The sequence below is a fragment of the Rhea pennata genome, chromosome 13, assembly GCF_028389875.1.
Source record: "Rhea pennata isolate bPtePen1 chromosome 13, bPtePen1.pri, whole genome shotgun sequence".
NCBI classification, from domain to species: domain Eukaryota; kingdom Metazoa; phylum Chordata; class Aves; order Rheiformes; family Rheidae; genus Rhea; species Rhea pennata.
In genome coordinates, this window is record NC_084675.1 from 19038701 (window position 1) to 19052390 (window position 13690).

General features: G+C 39.5%; 1 protein-coding gene across 2 annotated transcripts in view; it reads left to right on the forward strand.

The window, feature by feature from the left end:
• Positions 1–13690, forward strand: part of CMIP (c-Maf inducing protein) — a 139400-nt gene that overhangs the window by 112844 nt on the left and 12866 nt on the right. For both annotated transcript variants that reach the window (XM_062586544.1, XM_062586545.1), the window contains exons 10-14: positions 105–458; positions 9843–9908; positions 10984–11010; positions 11458–11506; positions 12941–13048. In XM_062586544.1, the coding sequence (XP_062442528.1) occupies positions 105–458; positions 9843–9908; positions 10984–11010; positions 11458–11506; positions 12941–13048 (604 nt within the window). The remainder of the gene's footprint in view (positions 1–104; positions 459–9842; positions 9909–10983; positions 11011–11457; positions 11507–12940; positions 13049–13690) is intronic.

Below are 13690 nucleotides of genomic sequence, written 5' to 3' on the forward strand. Positions count from 1 at the left end.
TGGGAAATTACTAAAGATCTTGGCTTCTCAGTGTTGCACTTGCTCTCCCTCTCTCTGCTGTTATGTCTGGCTATTGAAGTTATTTGTTTATTTTTAAAATTCAGTCGAGACAATTCGCCAAGCCTGAAGGAAATTCGGAACGGCTGCCAGCAGCAATGTGACCGAAAGCCTAATCTCCCCCTCCGCCTTCTTCACACGAGTCCTGACCTGGTCTCTCAAGAGGCCACCTTGACTGAATCCCGGCTCAAACCAGTCATTGTCACTTCAAATGAGATCCATGTGGAAGTAGAGCGCAACAACACAGCAAATCAGAAGATGACAGCTAATGTTGGCAATGACAGCGAACCCAACCTGATTGACTGCTTGATGGTCAGTCCTACCTGCAGCACCATGAGCATTGAGCTGAGTACCCAAGCAGACAGGATTCTTGGCTGCTATGTTGAAATACTCAAGATGCTGTGAGTAACTGATTAATAGCTTTTTAAACAATGTCTTTTTAACAAGGGGGGCTTTTCTCCTAGGTCTCTATTCTCCAGCATCTGTGGCCAGCAAGACATGCAAACACACAATTACAAATCTAATTGCATCACTGGAGTCCAGCCTGTGAAAGAGACCTCTGGCACTACTGATGTATTTTTAAAATAGTGTTAGGAAGATGAAAACCTAAAACTTATTTGTACGTGAGCCTCGGGCATGTTACATGAGATGGGATACTGTTACCTACAGTTTCTGTTTTGTTGTTAGCCACCAAAGAAAATCCATTTATTTCCTTGAGCCCTTGTGATTGCCCAAGACAAAGCTAGAAAAAGGCATGTTTCTTCTAGGCTTACAGCTTCTGCAGTGATAAGTAGTTCCGCTCCTCTGACTTTAGGAGGAATTCGATGAGGTCAGTGTCTCTCACCTAGATGTTCTCCCTTCACATTTTTGATCCTGGAAGTTCTATGACTTGTTCAGGTGTATAGTGGATCCTCTATTTTTTTGACCAGTCTCTTTGGTACAGTGCAGCCCCTTTGGTACAGTGAAACCTGTGTTGGTAAGGGAATGCTCAAACATCCTTTACTAAATGATGGCTGAGTACCCATGGTTTTCTGGAAGGTAAATCCTATGAGATGAATACACCTTCAAAAGGAATGTAAAATAAAGAGTTGTGTGGGAAAAACTCGTATGTCACCTGGATAAATAAATGAAATGAAGGAGAAAACAGAAAAGGTAGACTGCAGAACAGAAGTTTATAATAGAACATACATTCATGAAGGACAGTAAAATAACTCAAGATAACTTAGTTGATTTTCATGGCTGGCTTTGCTACTGACTTGCAGTATGTCTGTGGGCAAAATGTGATATTTCTACGTTAATTAGTATTTAACAATGCAAGACTTAAAATAATTGAAGTCTTTTTATATTATAAGATGCAGTGTATGAAACTTGGACTCTGTTATAAATCATGAGTACTGGCTACAATGAAGTTAAATGCAAATGTAGGTGTGCTCTCTCTAGGGACAAAATGAAATTCAGTGGCCATTATGGAGGATTTTGTAAAAGTTTTCTCCCACATTTTCAGTGTTTTCAAAGTACGTAGTACCAATTTCAACATATCCTTTCACTCACTGCTGAGATGGCTTGGAAGTACATATGTAAGCACACACTTAAAATTGGAAGTAAGACATTTACTGGCTTGGAGTTGAATCTGAAATACTGTTCCCATTAGATTCTTAAGCAGGAAGTTGCTGAAGGATAATTTTTTTTCACCTGAACATGCCTTGTCTGTCTTCAAAAATGTTTGCATTAGAACAGCACAGCACCTGATTTTGTGTTATCTGATGGCTTCGAAGTCTTTGTGCACCCAGATGCTGCATTAAACACATTGTGTATTTATTCCCATCCCCTTGACTCTTGATGTTTTCCATAAACACCATGAACTCTCGCAGTCTCGATGCTGGCTTGGATGCTGACTCGTTAAGCATTGATGGTTTTGGTTTCATCATACAGCTGACATACTTATAAACAAATTCACGAATGGGCATATTCTTTCTCCTAGTCCCTCCAGATTTTAAAAGATCGATATGCCAGGGCTCCATTCCCATATAATTTCATGCACAAAGAACTCCGATTTCACTTGTGATTGCTTGCTTTTTCTAATCAAGCTTTTCATTAGCAACAGTGAAAACTGGGAATTTGTGTAGCAGAGGTTATAGGTGTGCAACTTCAAGTCCTTTTGCAGCTTGTACAATGGTAATTCTAAAGAATGAAACTCGCGGGACGTGTAGTGCATGACCAAAGGTATTACGAAATTGGTGCAACTCTCCTCAGACTGCCATTTCAGTGAATCCACACACTGCTTGCGAAATCACCACCTGTAAGAAATGAGATTATAGGACAGTTTCTGAAGCAGAGTCACAAGCGGTGTAAATTGTGCTAATGCCACTGATTTGGATCCTGTCTGTTCCCATTTATTCCTTTTTTTTCTGAACATAAAGCATTCGCGTAGAAATGGGTTCCGTTCCCAATTCTGCCACTGGCCTGCTAGGCCTGCTACTTTTTAATCTTAGATAAATTGCTTCTTTTCTTTGTGAATCATTTCCTTACCTGTAAAGCTGAGTAATGATACGGGACCTCACTGTAAAACTCTGAGATCAGTGACTGAAAGGCACTGCAAAAGTGCTAGTAATTATTAACAAAATGCTAGATAGTGCTTGTTTGTGATGCTGATTTTTTCCCCCTTTGACTCTTTCTGAACAAAGATTTTCTGATGCACTAAAAACTATAACCATACCTTGAAAAACCAATATGAAAAGAGAAAGTTGGGGAGCATGCCAATAGGAAGAAAACAGCTCTCTAGGAGCAGAGCTCAGCAGGCAGTCACTAAAATAATGTTCTTATTAATAGCAGTGGTAAGCAAAACATAAGTAACTTGGTTAGCATTGAATTTAATTGTTCTTTTAGGTGTCTGACTTAGTATCATCATCAAAACAAGAGAGTCACCAGCAATGATATCTTTTTTTACATAATGAACTTAGGGCAGCAGGGAATCATTTATTTAGACAAATTTTAATTATTCAAGTCTAGCAAATAAGAATTCTTAATGATATCTTCAGCAGAGGACACTTATTGTTCACCTAACTCCTACGCAATATGTACTTTTGAATAAAAAGCCTCTAATATTTATTAAAATGTAACAGCAATTATTATTTAGTAATTGCTGTGATACCTCACGTTCTGTGTAGAAGGCTAAATATGCAAATTGGAAAATTCAGCTCTAAGAAAGTTCTGCTGTGGTTGTTACCATAGAACTAAGAATATCTTTGACCCTTTTTCTAATGTAGTTGAGTAACAAAACACAATTATTGCATACTAAAGGAAAACATAAATTCATGGTTTTAAAGATGTTGGCAGATGACCAACAGTCTGGACAGATTTTAAAGGAGACACAGACTCTAGTGGAACATGGTATTTTTTTTCCTGCATTCAGATGGATCAAACTTTTGTGTCAATATTCTCTAATGCATTCTGGACTCTGATAATGTTATTGATGCCAGTTGGTGCCTCTTGAATGCTGCAAATCTTAAACTGGTACTTAGAAAATATACTAAATTAATTGAAATCTTTCTGTTCAGCATATTAAATTAAAGGATCTGGGAGCTATTTAGCATTGTTCAGCTCCTGCTTGCATGTTAATGTTATGCGTGTACAGCAGAACTGTGGTTAGAGAAATTTATGGTAAATTGGGCTGTGTTTCGATTTCCGTGGACTGAGAAATTTCAAAATCTGCATGTAACTGGACAGATCCCTTTGGTTCCCGTGGCACAACCTAGCATATATGGGACAAAGTTATGATCTACAAATTATATCTGTGGTAAAATCCGGATTGCCAAATAGAAAACTAAACTGGCACAAGAACAGGCATGTCTTAGGGAGGCAGTGGCTGCGATGCAGTTAGTTCTTAAGCTGTCTTCCTTTCTCTGTGGTATTTTTTGTTGCTGTGGATGCCTGCAGCGGGCTCCTCACAAATACAGAAGTGGCAAATACTTGTACCACTGTGTGGGGCTGCGTGTGACCATAAAAAAGCTGGCTACATCAGGCAAACTTGTGTAGCTGTTTCTTATGCTGCCATTTTATGTGTGAACAGTAGAGGCCTTGGCTGCCCTGAGCTGCCACTCATGGAGCTTTCCCTGGCCTTTCAACGGTGCTAAATCTGCTTCTTTTGAAAAACAAACAAACCCGGCTCAAAACAAGGCTGAACACGAAAAGACACCTAGCTCTTCTACAGATTGCAGGTTTGTGCCTTAGCCGAGAGAAGGTCTGAGGGGCCATTTTTCATGGCCCCCTGCCCTAAAGCCCTGAGCTAAACGTAGTGCGCTGTAATTCAAAGGAGCTTGATCTGGACAGAGGGAAAGAAAAAGGAAGGAATAAGGGAGTATGTTGGGGAGGGTTGGCCATCTTTTTTTGTCTGATAACAAAGAAGTCATCTAAGAAGAGATTTTTTTTTTGATTTTGTAGAACTGCTCAGTCTAGAGAAACAAGCTACTGTCAAGTAGTTGCTTCCTATCTATCTCTTGTCCTTTAAAAACAAGGAGGACTGGGGCTTGCAGTATCTCAGTGATAAAACCAACAGCTTTCTAAACACAAATGCCCACTGGAGCTTCCCCTGCCTCCTCTGCATTCCCCAATAGGTCAGTGGCATACTCTGAATATCCCAAGTGGATTCTCTTATGTCATGTTTATCAGGGTTGCCCTGGGCTGCTAATATGTTTTGGATTGTTTGTGCCACACATGACATACGGGCAGGTTTTCATTTTGGTGAAAGGTGATCCCTAGGAAGGAAAATGTATTATGTCAACAGGCCAGTAGCAACGATGGCCCAAAGGCAAATTCGGTGTAGTCGGGGATTATTTAATTATTATGGTTGGCTAGTATACTGGCCAACCCCCTAGAAATGTTTCTGGGTAAGTAAAGTTGTTTGCAGCAGCAGGTGACTGCTCTGACAGCCTTCACATGGTTAGCACTCTGACACTTAACCTAGCACTCATTTCCCATGAACTCGTAGCTTGGACTGCAGCTTAACCACTGTGCTGCTGATGCCAGTTCTCACTTTGAATTCTGAATCGTGCAAAAATCATAGATAGTGTGTACCCTGGGGAATATTTCTCCTCCTCTATTTTTGTAAAACCAATCCTGGAATTTAAGTTTTGTGATTAGCGTGAGTGTTCAGCTCAGCACTCTCTGAAGAGCACCAAAGGGAATTTTGTCATAGGCCCTTTTCAGAGTTCCTCCTGTAACTCTGTGCATATCCTTCTCCTGGCATGGCCTCTTTGTCTGGCCCTTTGCAGTGGTTGTTAGCTGTAGCCAGAACTAATCCATCTCCCTTTCTTTCCCTGCTTCAAACACGTCTATCTTGTGTTAGAGCTTTGAACGGACTGGAAAAGAAAAGTCAACTGTTTGAAATGAAAGAAGAGTGCAGAGAACTGAGATGAGCACACACACACAGAGAATACGCTTTTGAAGAGGGAATAGGTGGGAGGAGAAGAAACACCGTAGGCTTTTAATAAGTAGTTTAGTTTTATTCTTTTGCTATGTTTGTTTCACGTTTGCTAGCTCAGATTGAAGGGATTAGAGGTTGTGTAGATTTTACATTCAGGTCCCACTCACGTGTCCAAATTCTGTGTGTTTCAGGCAAAAGTATATTATTCCTTTTTTCTTCTCCTAGGAAAACAGAATATGGTTTATTTTCACTGCCCTCTCACAGACCTTACTTTGCAAACAGATGCAGTAGCTAACCTCCAGTTCTAAACAAAAAAGCGAGAGAGTGATAGTGTCTAATTCTGTCGGCAGTGCCTCACTCAGTGTTACTCTATTACAAAGCAGCTTTTTTCTTCATCACACAATTTCCTTTGAAGACCAGCCATGAAAAATTGACTGGTTCACATTATTCCTAATCGCAACTCTCCAGATTGCTTAAGGAGGAATTTTACTACTGTAAAACTTAACCTGAGATGTCATGGGAACTAAGCCTCAAAGTGAGTCTCAGCTTCTGCAAGGAAAGATTAGGTGCTTTATCTCCTGTGGTGTGAAACACCTTTGAATTTCCTAACCTAACCTTTTGATACTGGGTTCTCTTCTCTTCAAAATTCAGCTCCTAAAATTGTTTGCATTGCATCCAACAACGAAAATGTGTTGTATTTAGAGTAAAATTAGCTGCTGGTTTAGTAGCAGTTTCCAAAGTATGTGTATGTAGAAAAAGACTATCCTTGTTAGATTTGTCTGTTCTTTGAAGAATCAAACCCAGGCACTGAGGTCCATGCGTGGACTCTCCAGGGTCAATATTCAGGCTGCACCCAGCTGTCACTTGCAAGAAGAAGCAGGACTGTGACAGGAAGGGTAACTTGAGGCTTGGGCAGAGCACAGATCCAGGCACAACATCACTGTTGGGCTGCCTCTTTCTGGGGTATAAAGGGTAACGAAGAGAGCAAACAACATCCTGAGTACAGAGATTAATGTTTGAGTGCAATATGATGCCAGTTCCAAGTCAGACTGCTTCTTGTGGTCTGGACTGTGTTCTCACACCTAACAAACATACTGAAACCCAGATTGTCTGGGTCAGAGACCTCTGGCACTTCTCATGGCTACAGCTGTTGCTCTGTCTGCCTCGTACAGAGACCTAGTAGGTAAGCGAGAAACTTTTAAATGAATCTGTCTTTTCTGTTCTTTGTCACTGACCCATTCAGTTCATCTGTAGGCCAGAAACAATAAATAGCCATGCAACGAGGCTTAATTAATCAAGAGTTTGTTAAAAGAGCCCAGAGAGCTCATCTTAAAGCATGTCAGAATTGTCCTTGACTTTATTTCAGTTTATATGGCAAGCCCCATCCTCGTGTGTTTCACAGCATTCACTTCTGTAGAGACAATGGAAAAACAAACCCTCCTAATAAAGTCCTGCCTCGTGCCTTGCTGTTCTGAGGCATTAGATGGAGTTGGTCGTCTTTATTTGTTTAGTGTCTGTAAGCAGGCAAGGTTTGTTTTGCCTCTGGAAGGAACCTTGTGAATGAGAGATCACAAAGTGCTGGACTTTACACTCGCTTTAGGCTAGCATAGCCTCCTGTACCTTGGAGGAGTTGCTCCTAATTTAGAACAGAGAACAAAATTTTTGGTGGAGGAGAAAATTAGGCTCAATGCCTTTTAGAGTGATGGGCATAGGCATGAGGATTTCTTTTTTGGATTACTATAGCTTGACATGCGATATGCTTTGTACCTCGAATGCTAAAGATAACGAGAGGAAAATAAACAAGTTGTATTTATCAGGGGACATAGCCAAGATTCTCAAATGTTGTTTGTTTAGAGTTTTGAAGAGAACCAGTGCTGAGATTTTTGCCTGGATTGTGCCATCTCAGTTGCTTGACTGCCCTGCCTGCCTTTAAGTTCCAGCCTTGTATCCAAGTTCTTTGATCGTTGTTTAACAACTACAGGTGAGGAAAAAGAAATCTCCCTGAACTCAACACTATTTTGTGCTTCTTGACCTGTTGGCAGGGAGGTTTCAGGATGTGACTGGAAAGAATGTACTAGGATTAACTGGTAATGCACTTGTGAAAAGGATAAAACTATTTGCTGAAGTTACCTGCGAAACTATAGGCCTTTAGTTTTGCCCTTTCTTTTCCTTTTCTTACTAAGATACATGTGGCATGGAAAGGAAAAGCCTACATGTTGAACTTGGGACTTTTGCACATTAGTGTGGGAGAAGAATCATAGAACTGCTAAGCCATCCCACAGTTCCATATTGCATTTGTCTATAGTGTTGGTTTTTTTTGTTTTGGTTTGCTTGTTTGTTTGTTTTAGTGTATTAGGTTACTATCAAATCGCAGCTAGTTCTTACTGAATACTGATTGTTTGCATGCGTGGGGTGTTACATATTTATGTATTTTAGTGTCGCACCACTCTTGGGAAAGTGATGTGTCTCTCTGGTTGATTTAAATCAAGATTATCTCTCAAATTAAAATTTTCCAAATGTTTTTTCTTAAAAATTTATGCACATAAATTTTCTGGGTGTCCATGAAGATGCCTTGGTGAACTGTCCGACATGATGCATATTAACCTGTCTGTCTTAGTTTATGGAAGCCTTTATTTTATCTGGTTCTGCTTCAAAATGTGGATGAGATTTTTGGAAATGCAGCCATCTTCAATTTCTCTCTGCTAGAACTGTCTCTTTGCAAAAAATACATTATGTTGGAAGGCTTCCTGTGCATATGTTGTCTGTTTCCAATGCTATCAGGAGATGCTGTCCATTTTAGAACATTATGCTTCGTTCCTTCCTAAAGAAACATCATACTTCTGTGCCAAGTTTGCAATAATGCTGCAGCCAATAATCTAGCTTTTAAAACACTGATCCAAGGATAACAGCAGTAAGGGGGGGCTGTAGGCTCTTCTACGCTATCTTTTCCAGATAGCCCAAGGTGTTTGACCCCATATGAAGTTTACTATGTTTAATCCTGTGCATGCTCATTAGTATTAATCAGAGTGAAAGTGGCCTATAGATAACGCTGGTGTCTGGACATTCACTGGTGGGTTCTATTCACAGGTTTGGTGCTGACTTGCCAAATTCCTCACTTCCTCACACTAACTCTGAAGTGTTCCTCACTTTATTCATCTTATAATGATCATATGCTTTGTGCAGTCTGTTGTAACTGCAGTTAATTGATGTTAAATAATTAATAAATATTTGCGATCCTCTGAAGGAGCAGGGTCTCAGTGTGCAAAATGTCATTCCTGCATGAGAAGCTGTACTTGCTTTGAGAAGCTGGCTTTCTGCAGGTGGACTGAAATGATGTGCTGCCCTGTTTGCAATGACTGGTGCATGCTGTAAAGCTGAGTGTTCTCTTTATCCCAGTTCACAAGACTGCTCCTCCTGTAAGAACAGTTCTGTATGTTGAAAGCAGCAATTAAACCAAAATGCATCAGCTGGCCTACATGTTGGGAACATGATTCAGAAAGGAGACATTGTGTATGGGGGCCATCGCCTAAGCTCTCTGCTGTGGCTCTCCTCATCTGTCCTCTTCCACTCTTTAATAATTTTGAACTGAGTCATGGAGAACAGCTGTACTTACTTCTCTGTTCACTTTCTCTCATAATCTAACAGCTTTGTAATGACCCATTAATTTATGCCAAATGTTTGAATTTCTTCTTCATGCATGTGCTGATCCCTGTAGTGGAGACAACACCCTTTTGTTCCTGTGCTTTGTTGTGTGTGCAGGAGTGCAGTGGCTATGTCTTTGAGGCAGGAAGAGGAAAAGGCTGATGAGTTGTGAACGTGCACAGCAGTGGGCAGAAAAGTTCTGCATAAAGTTCACCAAAAAACCCCCCTCAGACGAGTGCTGTTTAATTGCTTTATAAATCAGATTGTAAATTTGTATGTGGTATGTGTGGGTCAAAAATGGGGGAGGGGGAGTCTGTTTTTACAAATGGGCTCACCTTTTATAGGGAAAAAAGTTTCCAATTAAATTCAGAGCAGAGCTGTAAATAATGATGGCCTGGTAATTGCTGTACCTACTTAGATGAAAGTATTACCTAGTTATTAAATGTCAACAGGTTTCATAAACAGCAGAAGTCTTTAAGTTGACATAAAGAAGGCCTCTCTGGAGGTCAAGTGTTTCATTGTAAATATCAGATTTATTGTGCCTCACTGGAGAATGTGCTGAAAATGGAAAGGGAAAATGTCACCATAGATCTTCAGAATGTCTCAATAAAACAGAGGAGCTGTTGCTGCCTGCAGTAAAAAGCTTTTGACTCCTTGAACTAACTGTTGACAAACTTTATTCAGTACATGCTATGCTGTTAACAAAATGTTCATCTTTCAGGTCAGACTATGACGACTGGAGACCAGCCCTCGCCAGCTTGCTTCAACCTATCCCGTTCCCCAAAGAGTAAGCTTGCACTGTCTTAGTATTTACTGGGTTGTTCTTGTTACTGTTGGTTTATGGTGAAATATCACATCAGGTGAAACTGGTGGTACCAGAAGCTTTGTGCTCTTCCTGTTGATTTAGAAATGAGAATTGATTTTGGCTAATGTAGAGAAACCTGGAATTTTCCTCATTTTCATCTTCCTTCTCCATTTTTCTAAGATGATCCTGAAGAGAAAAATGGTTAAGTAGACAGACAGGAAAGGAAGAAAAGCTTGGAAGGAGGAGAGTAGAATGAGAGATTTAGTGGAGGAGGATGCTTTGCTGGCGTCACTGGGACTCAAACCATTTGTATTTTGCATTAAATGAAGAAGCTACGCTACGGATCAGCCAGGCTCCCTCAGAAACCTATTAATGAACAGTAGTGTTTATAAAATGCAGACCTCTATGGACAAACATTACAACCTGTAATTGTACAATTTGCTAGCTTATCGCATCCCCTAATGACCTGGTGTCTTGAATCAGAAAGGTCTAATCCTCTGTGCCAGGTTACCTGGACTACGGCAAGGACTTGGAAATAGGCAACAGGGGCGTCATTTACTGAAGTCAAACTTAGGTCCTGGGGGAGGTGTAAACCATATCATGATGCAATGCACTTCATAGAATGACCATTAATTGCTTTACTGATGTATGATGTTAATTAGTTGTGACCGTACCTTAACTGCATTGCAATTAAGAATTCAACTGGTCTTGGAGGTAGCTAAAATTCTGTTTGTAATTATTTAGTTGTATTGTAAGTCTTTCACTTACCTTCTTCTGACCTAAAGCTCCCAACAAGGTTAGTCAGCCTTATCTAAGACGGGAGTCAGGAAGAGCGACAAGATTCCAACTGTTTTTTTTTTTTCCATTTGTTTCCTAGATAAATGAGATTTTTCTTGTTCTTTTTTGGAAAGATCGTTCTTTCTGTGTCTTGTGTGTTGCAGTTGCTTAGGAAATCCTTCTACTATTTTGAAAGAATTGGGGGATTAAAAAGTTTGTTTGTTTGTTTGTTCTTTACTCTCCTCTGTAAATCTTCATACTCTTCTGCTTTAAATTTCAGGGCACTCGCGCATGAGAAATTCACAAAGTAAGTTTGTAGTATTGTTTGTTTTATTAAGGAGGATGATTACTTATAATAGTTGTACTAATCAGTACGATAATGCGTTATTCAATATGAGTTTCTAATGTTTTATATCTGAGAGGCTGTGAGCATATTCTCTTGCAATAAAACATGTAGTTTTGTAATTTACTGTGGCAACAGGAACCCAAGGACTAAAGACAGTGAACACTGATGGAATTTACAAATCAGTTTGTTACTGCACATATCTGAAAGCTTTCCTATTTTAAGTAGACACTGTCCTTGGTATGATTTTTAGACCTCCTACTTCTTTCCTGTGGAAGCAGTTCAACTTGTTTCTCTCTGAAGTGCATTAATATATATTATTGAAAGTGTAATCTAGGAGAAGTGACACTTGTGTGAATTCTGCAACGAGTAACTGCTTATTCTTCTTCTTTTTTTTTTTTTTTTTCCCAGGGAGCTGAAATATGTGATTCAGAGATTTGCGGAAGACCCAAGACAAGAAGTGAGTTTGTTTCCAATTTATTCAAAGTGTTAGTTGGAGCGACTGACATACACCTGTTCAGAAGATCACTTCTTAAGTAGTTTGTTTCAAAACATGATGTGGTTTTGCTGAGTTTTTTATTCTTTTAGAGAGTAATATTTACTCAGGACAGACTGTCTTACTATAATTTCTTGCCTTATGTATAAACATGCCTTGTCTGAGATTAGTTGAGGTCCTTGCTTTGCAGTAAACTGCAACTAGCAAGATTTTCTCACTCTGGTTCTCCCCCAGCTTTTCATCTTTCCTATGAAAAAGAGAAGCAAAAGCTGTGGATCTTAAAAAAATAACGGGGTTTATTTATCAATGTTCAGTTATATTGTATGCAAATGACCCCAATTCTCATGAATTCAGAGGAAAAAGGGGTTGGGGGTGTCTTACTGGAATGAATACATAGCTGTTGTCTCCTGGTGGCTGACTGGGTCAGAGCTGCATGTGTGACTTGTTCAATATAATCAGCAGAGGCTGAGTCAGAGGAGGCTTCTCATCCACATTAATTTTCAGTGTCAGCATAGAGGGAAAAAAGCTACCCTGAACTGTGGATAAGGAGACTGCCTTGTCATCATTGCCCAGAATTCCTGATTTTTGTTGTTATAGTCTCTGTGAGCAAAAGTCACCCTTGTCAGTTGAACTGAGACTTCTTGTCTTAGAATGGCACCAGGGTTTGATTCATCACAAGTGTTACGTGCCAAAATGGAAGAGCATGAACTTTTGCATCTCCCACACACACCTGAAAAATTGAAACAACATCTGTGTGTCCTTTTTTTTTTTTTTTTTAAAAAAAAAAGTGACTTCACTTTTGCAGTGTGGGACTAGATATAATCCCTACAGTATGCAAAATTTAGACTAATGATTACACATGTGATTATGTGTTCAAATTCTTTTGTGCAACTTCTACCTCATCTGTCCCTGTTAAATTTTCCTTACTGTTTTTCTTAGCGCTGGTGCTGGTCAACTTTTATTAGAGCAGGAATAATAATAACTTGGCCTAATTAGAATGAGTGAGCCATCATTTGCTGCATTTAGTATTCGAATCACATCAGAAGTATAGACACATATGCTGGGATGACAGGGAAAGTGGAGGAAGCTCAGAAATTTGAGTCTTTTTTATGTAGTTGTCATTTTCAAGAGAAATGAGCTTTTCTAGATTATAGCTGTTATGTGTTTGATTTGTGTAAAGGGAATTAAAAAGGCCATGCAATTAGCATGTAGTAATGGTATATCTTTGCTTGTACTGAAAAACTGATTCTGTGAGTGATGATTTACCTAAGCTCTGTAAACTGGAACACTAATCCTAAAAACTGACGGCAGTCCTCAGTTTTGTAGAGTTACTGCTGTTGGAAGATGCTAGTGATTATTGGCAGGAACCCTAACCCTGACTATTTCACTTTTTCACAGGTCCACTCATGTTTGCTGAGTGTGCGGGCTGGCAAGGACGGCTGGTTCCAGCTCTACAGCCCTGGAGGAGTGGCATGCGATGATGATGGAGAGCTGTTTGCCAGTATGGTACGTGTCTGCAATAATGTGAGTTTAGTAACTTCTTTGCAGTAAGTCACTGATCTGTAGTGATAAGAAGCTGTACTTGCTTTTGTCAAAAAAGATATGAAAATCATGGTTCTGTAAATCACAAGTGCTTACCAGAAAATCTAAACCTTTATCTAATAAAATCTGTTGAACTTGCTTGCAGTGGCAATTTGATTAACTTTCTCTTCTCAAACTTTGGTCTGTTGTTTTTAACAGTAATGTAATGCACCAAACTGGGCATAAATACATGTATATGAGTGTATGTGTATGTGTGTGTTTGTATTTATGTGTTTTTTATATATATGTAAAACTCCTTAGAGACTATGAGCAGCCAGGGGAGATTGTTCTTCATATGCATCCCTACAGTTTTTATTTGTAGGCTACCATGGAATATAAAAACAACAGTAACATTGAATTATTCAGAGCATAGACAGGCATAAAAATGTTTTAGCAGTTGCTCTGCTCAGTTTCATTGCTGCGGGAAGGTGTAATTAGAGACCAACATTCTATTTTCCCCATTTATTTCTTTTGTAACTATTAGGAAGACTGGACAGAAAATAACAGATTTCAATCACTGATGCTGACACAGTCTTCCTATACAACCTATGTCAAATCACATAGGTC